General features: G+C 45.5%; 1 protein-coding gene across 3 annotated transcripts in view; it reads right to left on the bottom strand.

Annotated features, from left to right (window-relative positions):
• RBM5 (RNA binding motif protein 5) overlaps positions 1 to 11,596 on the bottom strand; it is a 32,480-nt gene extending 20,884 nt beyond the window's left edge. For 2 of the 3 annotated variants that reach the window (XM_003894402.4, XM_009200742.3), the window contains exons 1-4: positions 11,467 to 11,596; positions 10,043 to 10,112; positions 8,322 to 8,487; positions 6,662 to 6,817 (exon numbers count right to left, since the gene is read on the bottom strand). In XM_003894402.4, coding sequence (XP_003894451.1) covers positions 6,662 to 6,817; positions 8,322 to 8,487; positions 10,043 to 10,059 — 339 coding nt within the window. In that variant the 5' untranslated portion in view covers positions 10,060 to 10,112; positions 11,467 to 11,596. The remainder of the gene's footprint in view (positions 1 to 6,661; positions 6,818 to 8,321; positions 8,488 to 10,042; positions 10,113 to 11,466) is intronic. The other variant, XM_021934383.2, reaches the window with a different exon arrangement.
• Positions 11,597 to 11,934: the final 338 nt, after the last annotated feature.

The raw sequence follows: 11,934 nt of genomic DNA, 5'->3' as shown, positions 1-11,934 counted from the left end.
TGGGCTCAAGCGATCCAGCCATCTTGGCCTCCCAAAGTGCTGAGATTACAGGAGTGAGCCACCACGCCTGGCCACAATTAATTTCTGTTATGATAAACATCCTTGCTTGTGGTATGATGTCTCAAGCCTCCATCCTTTAGTCTAATCTCCCTGTCCTTTGTTCTACAGGATAGTACAGTGGCTCATGCCTATAATCCTAGTGTTTTGGGAAGATGAGGCAAGATGAGTGCTTGAGGACAGGAGTTTGAGACCAGTCTGGGGAACACAGTAAGACCCCATCTCTATACAAAAATTTAAAAAAATTAGGCCTCGTGCAGTGGCTCACACCTGTAATCACAGCACTTTGGGAGGCCGAGGCGGGCGGATCATGAGGTCAAGAGATGGAGACCACCCTGGCTAACATGGTGAAACCCCGTCTCTACTGAAAATACAAAAAAATTAGCTGGGTGCAGTGGTGGGCACCTGTAGTCCCAGCTACTCTGGAGGCTGAGGCAGGAGAATAGCGTGAACCTGGGAGGCGGAGCTTTCAGTGAGCCAAGATCTCACCAATGCACTCCAGCACGGGCTACAAAGTGAGACTCTGTCTCCAAAAAAAAAAAAAAAGTATTCTGGCTGGTAGGCTTGTTCCAATGTCAGACCAACTCCTTTTTCCAAAGGCCACAAAAATATACTTAGTCTCTTCATCAATAATATCAGGCAGGAATACTACCATAAAAAAAAAAAAAAAAAAAAAAAAACCAGGGTGAAATTCGTGGAAACAAATTCTCACTAGCCTCTACTTTCCATAATTAGGTACAACGGCTGCAAGATTATACATAGCCAATCCTCATTATCCTCAGATATCACACCTGTGAATTCAACCACTCACTAAAATTTCTAACATTCAAATAAACACTTGCAGCAGTTTTCTTTCTTTCTTTTTTTCTTTGAGATGGAGTCTCGCTCTGTCGCCCAGGCTGGAGTGCAGTGGCACAATCTTGACTCACTGCAAGCTCTGCCTCCTGGGTTCACGCCATTCTCCTGCCTCAGCCTCCCGAGTAGCTGGGACTACAGGCGCCCACCACCATGCCCGGCTAATTTTTTTGTAGTTTTAGTAGAGACAGGGTTTCACCGTGCTAGCCAGGATGGTCTCGATCTCCTGACCTTGTGATCCACCCACCTCGGCCTCCCAAAGTGCTGGGATTATAGGTGTGAGCCACCGTGCCCGGCCTCTTACAGCATTTTCATGGTCATTCTCAGACATGTGCAAGGCAGTGAAAAATCTGAGTTGCTCAAACACACGTTTGCAGCTGCGATCTAAAAAAATGATGCTTTGCCGTGTTCAAGCTTTCATATTGTAAACAAGTGTCTAGTGCCACGTTTTCCACGTCTTTTGTGCTTTTTGTTGGTGATTCTGCTGTTTAAAATGGCTCCCCAAGCAGAGTTCTGAAATGCTGTCTAGCGTTCCTAAGCACAGGGCTGATATGCCTTACAGAGTATGCTAGATAAGTTTTATTCAGGCACAAGTTACAGTGCCATTGGCTGTGAGTTCAATGTTAATGAATCAATGATACATATTAAGTAAGTCATCTTCAAATAGAAACACATAAAACAAGGTTCCATGCTGAGCAGCCGACAAAAACGCAACCACAGGCTCACAGAAACCCAACTCTATTTCCCCTACAAGAAATGGTTCAGTATTTATGGTGACTTTGTGGAACATAATTACCTACTTTCTTTTTTTTTTTGAGACTGAGTCTGGCTCTGTCGCCCAGGCTGGAGTGCAGTGGCCGGATCTCAGCTCACTGCAAGTTCCGCCTCCCGGGTTTACGCCATTCTCCTGCCTCAGCCTCCGGAGTAGCTGGGACCACAGGCGCCCGCCACCTCGCCCGGCTAGTTTTTTGTATTTTTTAGTAGAGACGGGGTTTCACCGTGTTAGCCAGGATGGTCTCGATCTCCTGACCTTGTGATCCGCCCGTCTCAGCCTCCCAAAGTGCTGGGATTACAGGCTTGAGCCACCGCGCCCGGCATAATAATTACCTACTTTCTAACATAAAAGTGAGGGGTCTGCAGCCAGGTGCGGTGGCTCATGCCTGTAATACAGCACTTTGGGAGGCTGAGGTGGGCAGGTCACCTTCTGACCTTCTGAGGTCAGAAGGTCGAGACCAGCCTGGCCAACCTGGTTTAATCCCTATTGTATTTTCTACTAAAAATACAAAAATTAGCTAGGTGTGGTGGCATATGCCTATAATCCCAGCTTCTTGGGAAGCTGAGGCAGGAGAATCAATTGAACCCGGGAGGCAGAGGTTGCAGTGAGGCGAGACTGAGCCACTGCACTCCAGCCTGGGCAACAGAGTGAGACACTGTCTCAAAAAAAAAAAAAAAAAAAAAAAAAAAAGAAAGAAAGAAAAGTGAGGAGCCTGGCCCCACTCTGTGACTCAGGTTCATATGCAGTAACCTATTAAGTAAAAAATAATTAGTCATCAGAGCAATTAGATACTTAGGGCAGGTGGCTCCCGCCTATAATCCCAGCACTTTGGGAGGCCAAGTCGGGCCAATCACTTGAGGTCAGGAGTTCGATACCAGCCTGGCCAACAAGGTGAAACCCTGTCTCTACTAAAAGTACAAAATTAGCTATCTCAAAAAGAAAAAATAAACAACAAACAAGTTACTGATATCATACGTGACAGAGGGACTGTAGGATTCTCTTCAGATGTTCTTCATACATTTTACAAATACTAAGATCCCAACAAGCAAATTCTCTAAGAATTTTGTGTAATATTTGGGAAACTCAGAAATTCTGTGCTGAAAACCAGCCTTCTTACAGGAGCCACTTTCGTTTCCCTGAAGAAGCCTAAAATACACAGCATTACAAAAGTTTTTTTATCATCAGCAAGGCAGCCCCAAAAAGTCTGCTAAGGGCATTGTGCTACCTATGTTGTCCACTTCCTCCACAAGGTCCTAGGGCCACATGCCTAACAGACTCCACCTTAAGGGGACAATCTGATCAATCAGCAAGGCTTCCTGAATCAACTGCTACAGGACTTCTTGCAGCTCCTTCCCACATCCCCACTGCCACAGCTAACTGAACTCAGCTCTGCCCTTCCTGTCTAACTAGAGCAGCCTCTGCTACTAATCAAAACCCTTAGTAATATTCCTTTTTTTTTTTTTTTTTTGAGATGGAGTCTCATTCTGTTGCCCAGGCTGGAGTGTAGTGGCACGATCTCGGCTCACTGCAAGCTCCGCCTCCTGAGTTCAAGCGATTCTCCTGCCTCAGCCTCCTGATTCTCCTGCCTCAGCCTCCCAAGTAGCTGGGACTACAGGCATTTGCCACTATGCCCAGCTAATTTTTGTATTTTTAGTAGAGACGGGGTTTCACCATGTTAGCTAGGATGGTCTCGATCTCCTGGCCTTGTGATCTGTCCACCTCGGCCTCCCAAAGTGCTGGGATTACAGGCGTGAGCCACCGCGCCTGGCCAACCCTCAGTAAAAATTCTTTTACGCTTAGCTAGGCTTTTAAAAATTCTAGCCCCTAGCCACAATAGCATTTTGCCACTCATCCCTCCCCTGCCAAAAGCCTGACTCCAGTCAAATCAAGCGGATTGCTAGGCCTTACCTAGATTCAGTACCTTTCTATTCCCTGCTCATGTGATGCCCCTCTGCCTGAAGGGCCCACCTACCACACCATTCCCTTAGTTTTCCACGCCTATAATTCCAGCACTTTGGGAGACCCAGGCGGGAGGACTGATTGAAGAGTTCAAGACCAGTCTAGGCAACAAAGAGAGACCTTGTCTCTACAAAAAAAAAAACCGATCAAAAAAATTAGCTGGGAGTGGTGACACATGCCTGTAATCCCAGCTACTTGGGAGGCTGAGGCTGGTGGATTGCCTAAGCCCAAAAGTTGGAGGCTGCAGTGAGCCACAATCACGCCACTCCAGCCTAGGTGACAGAGTAAGGCCCTGTCTCACAAAAATAAAAATAGAAGATTCCTTACCCTCCACTAGTAACAATTTCCCTTAAATAACCTTCAAGAGCTCTTAGGCAGACCTCTTTCAATAGGACCTTTTCCAACATGACCCTCTTTTTCTTTTTTTGAGACAGGGTCTTGCTCTGTCGCTCAGGTTGGAGTGCAGTGGTGTGAACACGAGTCACTGTAGCCCTGACCTCTTGGGCTCAAGCGATCTTCCTGCCTCAGTCTCCCAAGTAACTGGGACCACAGACAAGTGCCCCACTAAGCCTGGCTTTTTTTTGGAGATGCATCTTACTGTGTTGTCCAGGTTGGACTCAACTCCTGGGCTCAAGCACTCTTTCCACCTTGGCCTCCCAAAGTGCTGGGATTACAGGCATGAGTTACCATACTCGGCCTCTAACCCCTTTCTATTCTGCATTGTCACCATTATCTGCTGACCTTAGCTACTCATCCATAAGCTTTTTTGAGGCAAGATCCATCGCTCTGTATCACTGTAGCATCTAACATGTACAGTGTAGCAGATGTGCAGTGGATCACAAATAATGGAATGATTACCATTTTTTTTTTTTTGAGACAGAGTCTCGCTCTGTCGCCCAGGCTGGAGTGCAGTGGCCGGATCTCAGCTCACTGCAAGCTCTGCCTCCCGGGTTCACGCCATTCTCCTGCCTCAGCCTCCCCAGTAGCTGGGACTACAGGCACCCGCCACCTCGCCCGGCTAGTTTTTTTTGTACTTTTTAGTAGAGACGAGGTTTCACCGTGTTCACCAGGATGGTCTCGATCTCCTGCCCTCGTGATCCGCCCGTCTCGGCCTCCCAAAGTGCTGGGATTACAGGCTTGAGCCACTGCGCCCGGCGATTACCCACTATTAACTCTAATATCCCATCTCACATTTGTCACATTCATTACTTCCAGGGTTTAGAAACCCAAAGCTATGGGAATCCAACGCTTATTTTGAGCTTCATCCAAAATTCAACTATAGTCAGAATATTACTTTGATTACTCCAGTAAAACAAATACTGGCACAATGCTGTGTATTTACATCTTTTAAAAGCATGTTTTAAAACCTCACATTCAGTTTTACCAAGAGCACTGGCTGAGTAACATACTGTGTTCAAGGGTTGGGGACACAGAGGTGACTAGGTCACACAGAGGCCTATTTTCAGAGATCTTGTGGTAGAGATGAAGACATGTGTGTTGATAGCTACAGTAAAGGTCATGAATACAGTGCCTTAGAAAGAGAATAACGAAGAAGCAGCTCTGCCTGATAGATCAGGCTTTACATACCGGCATCTCCAAGCAGAAAAAGGCACAACAGTAGAGCAATGGACATGTCCAAAGTCCAGGATGTGGGAAGTAGGGTGTGGCTGGAAGGAAGGGTGAGGACCAGAGATGCTGCTGGAAATCAGGCAGTGCCAAGTACACTAAGACTCTAATTGGCCAGTCTGAATGAACCTTCCTTTTTAACAAGCTTTTCTAAGGTTTCAAATGGGTAGTTTAATTTTCAACTAATAAAAGGGTGGCCAGATTAAAAAGAAAATTAGGTATTTACCAATCAACCGCATCTAATAAGTAACTAATTCAATAAAAATGTATTGATTATTTTCTAGGAGCTAATGAAGACACAAGACCTGCTCCTTGTGGTTAAAGACATTCAGAACACTCATACATCGAGCTTCAAAGCCTAAATATAAATATGGTCATTTACTTCTGTTTTTGAGACAGGGTCTTGCTTTGTCACCCAGGCTGGAGTGCAAAGGCGTGATCTTGGCTCACTAAACTTCCACCTCCTAGGTTCAAGCGATTCTCCTGTCTCAGCCCCCCTGAGTAGCTGGGACTAAAGCTATATGCCACCATACCTAGCTAATTTTTGTATTTTTAGTAGAGACAGGGTTTCACCATGTTGGCCAGACTGTTCTCAAATTCCTGACCTCAAGTGATCTACCCGCCTTGGCCTCCCAAAGTGCTAGGATTACAGGCATGAGGCCAATATGGTAATTTACTTCTGAACCTAGTTCAGAGAACTCCTCCCTAAAGACAGAAAAATATTTCACTAGCTGAGATACAGGTTGAGCAACCCTAATCCAAAAATTTGAAATGCTCCAAAATCTGAAATTTTCTGAGCACTGACATGACACTACAATTGGAAAATTCCACCCCTGACCTTATTTGAAAGGTCACAGACAAAAGGGCAGTCAAAACTTTTAGTCCAGGCAACACAGTTAGCCTAGCCTGTCTCTACAAAAAATAAATTAGCGGGGTGTGGTGGCATGCACTTGCCAGCTACTGAAGTAAAAAGATCACTTGAGCCCAGGAGTTTGAGGCTGCAGTGAGCTATGATTGCATTGCTATACTCCAGCCTGAGTGACGAGACCCTGTGTAAAAAACGGAAACAAAAATATCACACAAAAAAACCAAAGCACACACTGTTTTGTGTATAAAATTATTTAAAGTATTGTATAAGATTACCTTTGGCATGTATAAGGCATATACAAAATATAAATGAATTTCATGTTTAGACTTATGTAAATGCAAATACTTAGAAAAAAAAAAAAAACCCAAAATATCAAAACAGTTCTGGTCCCAAGCATTTTGTATAAGGGATACACAACCTCTACTGGCTTAAGATAAAACAGTAACATGAGAAAATAATGGTAGAAGCTCAAAGTTCATTGTGCCTACTGACTGCTGGTTATAACTGTCATTTCCTCTTACATCGCTCTCTGTGATGGTGATGGGAAGGCCGCGCAGCATGATGGTCTTGCTCTCCCTCTCGTCACTGATGTCATGCCTATAGTCGTGCTCACCATAGTCACCATCTGAATGGTAGCCATCTTCAGATCGGTCACTGTTCCTTCTTTCACGCTCTCTCTGAGTTACAATAAACAAAATCACAATTAACATCACCCTGTACTCTTTGAAACAGGCCCTCCGTGCCTAGAAATTATCCTTAGAGGGAAGTCTACAGAACTGATACAAGCATTCCATGGTAATGTTCACTGCAATTTTTTTTTTTTTTGAGACAGTCTCACTATGTTACCCAGGCTGGTCTGAACTCCTGGCCTCAAGTGACCCTTCCTGCTTTGGCCTCCCAAAGTGCTGGGATTACAAGCACGCCCAGTCTGCAGTGTTTTCTTTTTCTGTTTGTTTGTTTGTTTTTTAAGACAGTTTCCCTCTTATTGCCCAGGCTGGTGTGCAGTGGTGTGATGATCTCGGCTCACTGCAACCTCCGCCTGCCGGGCTCAAGCGATTCTCCTGCCTCAGCCTCCCCAGTAGCTGGGACTATAGGCGCTTGCCACCACACCCAGTTAATTTTTTGTATTTTTGGTAGAGACGGGGTTTCACCATGTTAGCCAGGATGGTCTCAATCTTCTGACCCCATGATCCACCCACCTTGGCCTCCCAAAGTGCTGGGATTACAGGTGTGAGCCACTGCGCCCGGCCTTCTGGTTTTTTTTGAGACAGAGTCTCGCACTGTCGCCCAGGCTGGGCGTGGAGTGTGGAGTGCAATGGCACGATCTCAGCTCACTGCAACCACCACTTCCCAGGCTCAAGCAATTCTCATACCTCAGCCTCCTGAGTAGCTGAGGTCGCACCACTGCACTCCAGCCTGAGTGACAAGAGTGAAACTCTGTCTCAAAAAAAAAAAAGATATACCGAGATAACTAAAACAACTTATATTTTATTATTTTTATTATTATTATTTTAAAGACAGGGTCTCCCTATGGTGCTCAGGCTGGCCTTGAACTCCTGGGCTCAAGGGATCCTCCTGCCTTGGCCTCCCAAAGTGTTGGGATTATAGGTGTGAGCCACCGCGCCTGGCCAACAACTTATATTTATCATTCATTTCAAAACACAGAACTAATATGTTATCATAACCCCATTGTTTCATCTTTAAAATGGTAATAACACCTACCTTATCAGGCTGTACTGAGACCTAAATGAATTCATGAAGTCAAGTGCTCAAAAGTACATGGTGAGCCCTAGGTAAACCCTGGCTATTATTTCTTTCTTTTTTTTTTGAGACAGAGTTTTGCTTTGTCACCCATGCTGGAGAGAAGCGGTGCGATCTTGGCTTGCTACAACCTCCACCTCCCAGGTTTCAAGTGATTCTCCTGCCTCAGCCTCCCAAGTAGCTGGAATTACAGGTGCCCACCACCACACTCAGCTAATTTTTGTATTATCAGTAGAGCTGGGTTTCACTATGTTGGCCAGACTGGTCTTGAACTCCTGACCTCAAGTGATCTGGCCACCTTGACCTCCCAAAGTACTGGGATTATGGGAAGGGGCCACTGGGCCTGGCGGCCTGGCTGCTGTTTCTATTACTATAAGACTCAGGGTGTTTCTGGGGGTTATGCAGCCACTGGTCACTCACCTCTGGACTGTCATAGTCTCGGTAGTCGTCGTATCTATCACCCCTCCGATCATCACTAGATCTTTTGTAATCTGAGTCCCTCCGCCTGCTTCGGGATTCACGCTCATCACGGTCATCCCTGTCTATGATGGAACCGTATCTTCCACTACGCTCTGTTCTACTCACTCTGCCAGGGAAAATAATTTTCATTCTAAAGTCAGTCACATTTTGTACCTTTAAAAGACAGAGTTAAAAATACACACGCCCCACAGATCAGTTTATAAGATATATCCAAATAGTTTAAAGTGTTAAAATGTATTACTAAATTCCAGTTTACTAAAATAACCACTGGGAAAATACCTATATCCCTAAATGTAATGATAATTGTCAGGAATTTATGCTAAATTTGAAACAAACATTTGGGTTGAATATTTCTAAGAAAGGGTCATGTTATCCAAGTTTATTTTTGCACTTTGTCAAGCCTAGAGTCTACATATTATCCCTTCATCCCTGATTCAGACCAAAAACAGGAAAAAAGCAGTTACTCGAATTTCACCCAATTTTAAAGGGTGAAATTAAGTACATCCCTGGCTCATCTACTCTCAAGAGTATCATATCTACTAGAAAATGGACCAAAAACCTGGATGAACTAAGTTAGTCTTTTTTTTCCCCATCAGGCAACTTAGTTGTCTGTCAGATATAACTGGATAGTTACCCAAAACTAGCACCCCTTAAGAGAACACTCTTCTTATAACATCTGGTTTATTTTTGGTTGAAGGGCAGCACTGGGCTTCATGAGAAAACCTAATAATAAGGGGCTTAAACCTATTTGACCACAGATAAAATAGGTCTTTTGTAAATTGTTTTACCAGATTCATAAAACTGTGGCAAAGGAAAGGTTTATAAGGGCTTCATTTAGAATATACAAATTTAATAAAAAGAATCAAAGGAAATATGGGACTGAGACACCCCAAAGGGGTAAATGTTAATTTAATAAGCTATTTAGAACCACAGACTGCTGACATAGCATTAAAACACCATGTGACATGAACATTTCCTAAGGTCCCTCGGGCCTGTCAATGTGATCTACCACAGGGACTGACCTCAATACCAAAAAGGCAGATGGCTGAATAAGGTTGTGTGTTTAAATCAAATGGTCTGAGAGTGTGTACCCAATAGCCAAATGCTCTCATCTTGATTTTCCACTAATTCTTTGGCTCTTTCTTTCATGTAACACACGGTCCCAAGCTTCTCAGCTCTCTAAGTCTGGATCATCTTGCTATTTAGGGAATAATAACGAGAACTGGCATTCATTGATTGCTTACCACAGCCAGGAACTGTGCTAAGTGCCAGACTGTATGATCTCCTGGATTCTGCAAAGGTTGCTGTCCACACAGGGAACCCTCAGGGACCCATTCTACCCTGCCCTTCTTTGCCTAAAATTCTTTCTTATCCTTCAGCTTCCTTCCAGAGAATACTTTCTCCAGGAAGCTTTCCTGGCTGTGAACAAGAAAAAGACATACTTCCTATGTGTTATAAGAGCACCCTATACTTTATCACAGCATGTTCACACACTACTTTCTCTCACTAGACTGTTAGTTTGTGACAACAGGACCATAAAGGTGTTCATCAGCAATGCCTGGCACGAAACACTCACATATTAGTTTGATAAACTATTTTAAACAAAGAGTTCAGTCCCCACTGAAATGTTGAGTTCAAAGTCATGTACTATAGTAACTTACCTTTTGTCTGAACCCATTGTCCCACTGAAGATCTAGCACACAGCTCCAAAAGGTTCAAATTTTATTTTTTCTAGGAGACAAGAGAGAGTAATTGCTGTAAATCTCAGAGATCACTTAAGTGAGCAGCTCCATAAGCTTGGATACTACTGAGGCTGGGAGTTCATCAAACCTTCAAATCACTGACAGCGATTATCTAAGGTAGGGAGGTGGTGGGGACAAACTGTCAACGTTAAAATCATGCTAATATTTTGTTAACCATGAGCAAAACCGGAAGATTAAGAATACTTTAAAATATTAGATTCCAGATTTAACAACAGAATCATAATATGGAGCAAGCAGAAGACTCCTTCCCTGCTCCTACCTTTGAATTACAAAGCAAAAAGGGCAGAGCTGCAATGAGCTCCTTTGGTTTTGTATCAAAGCAACTCTAGTGGGATAGTTGACCGTTAAAACATTAATCCAAGTGTCTTCATTTAATACAAAGAGCAACATGAAATTCAAACATTTCTGATGAAAAATTTAAAACCTCGTAGAAGCTGGGATACTGAGCTGACTGAAATCTACTACATTAATAACATATCGCATAAGACAAGAGCAAAGCTAGAAACGACCTAATTCCTAGGTAACAATAACCACCACGTCGAGTCAGTTCTTATGACTACAAACCACTGAGTGGCGAAGAGCCCGGCCCACCTGCTCCCCGTTGGTAATGAGACATCACATAGCTGGACCGCGTTCGATGAGCGCGAGGTCCGAGAAATCAGTTCTAGTAGTCTCTGGAGCCTAGTATAGAGCGTATGCTCAATGATTTGTTGAAATTAATAAATGAAAAAGAACCACTGGGGGGAAACAAGTCCCGAGGCATATTCACTGGTGCTGCCCCTTCTCTCCTGGGCGGTGCCGGCACCCACCTCCGTGGGGTCTCGCGGCCGAGATGGCGGCGTCACGGCCTGCTCGACCGACTCCAGCGTCCGGCCTGCCCTCCCCGCACACACCCCTCCCGCCTCCCAAGAGGTTCCTAACCCGGAGATCGGCCATCACCGAACAGCTTTTCGGAGAGGGCGATTCAGTTGCAGTTGAGGGGGGATGGCGGCCAGAGACTGCCAGGGCGCTCCCGAGGAGGGCCAGAGGGACAGGCGACGGCTCCACTGCTCCGCTGGGCTGGAGATTAGGGGACGTGTACCCACAAGGGGCAAAGTCACGGCCAGAGAGAAGCTGGCCAGAGGCTGAGCTGGCTGGACGACCTCTGGAAACTGACAGAGCTGGCAACAAGGGCGGGCGCGGCCCTCCAACGCCTGGGGTAATTTAGCCCCTCTAGAGAACCGGCTGGAGCTGATCAATCGCCTCCGGCAGCTGACAAGGGAGGCCTGGGGGCCAGCCCCAATGGCAAGAACCTACCGTCGTTAGACAGCCACCGCACTTACCCCAAGGAGAGACCGAAGCAGCAGTAGCGGTTCTGCGTCCCCGAACCTCCAACAAGATTCGGCTGCTCCACAAAATGGCGCCTCCGCCGACGGCCGTCTCCTACCCACAGTACCTCACGCCTATCCCCTCCCTTTGTCACCCGCCTCCTGCGGATGAGTCCAATCCTCTAAGCGGCCTGGCTGCGCGAGGGCTGCCGGGAAATGTGGTCGCCAGACCATCCTTGTCACTTGGGACGCTCTGTGTTTCTTGCAATTCTCTTCTAAATCACCACAGAGTTGTCGATCGGCTTTTGCAGACCTGGATTTGTTTTTAGGGCTCCTTTCTATTAGGCATGGTAATAATTCTTTGCTTTTGCTACTAGCGCCATAGAGAGTACAGTTTGCTTTCACTGGCACGGTGTAAAACATTGTTTAATGTTTTACATTAAAAGGAGACCGTGGGTGGCGTGGTGGCTCAACCACGATCCA

This window comes from Papio anubis, chromosome 2 (assembly GCF_008728515.1).
Source record: "Papio anubis isolate 15944 chromosome 2, Panubis1.0, whole genome shotgun sequence".
Lineage (NCBI taxonomy): Eukaryota > Metazoa > Chordata > Mammalia > Primates > Cercopithecidae > Papio > Papio anubis.
This window is presented reverse-complemented; position numbering and strand designations above follow the sequence as displayed.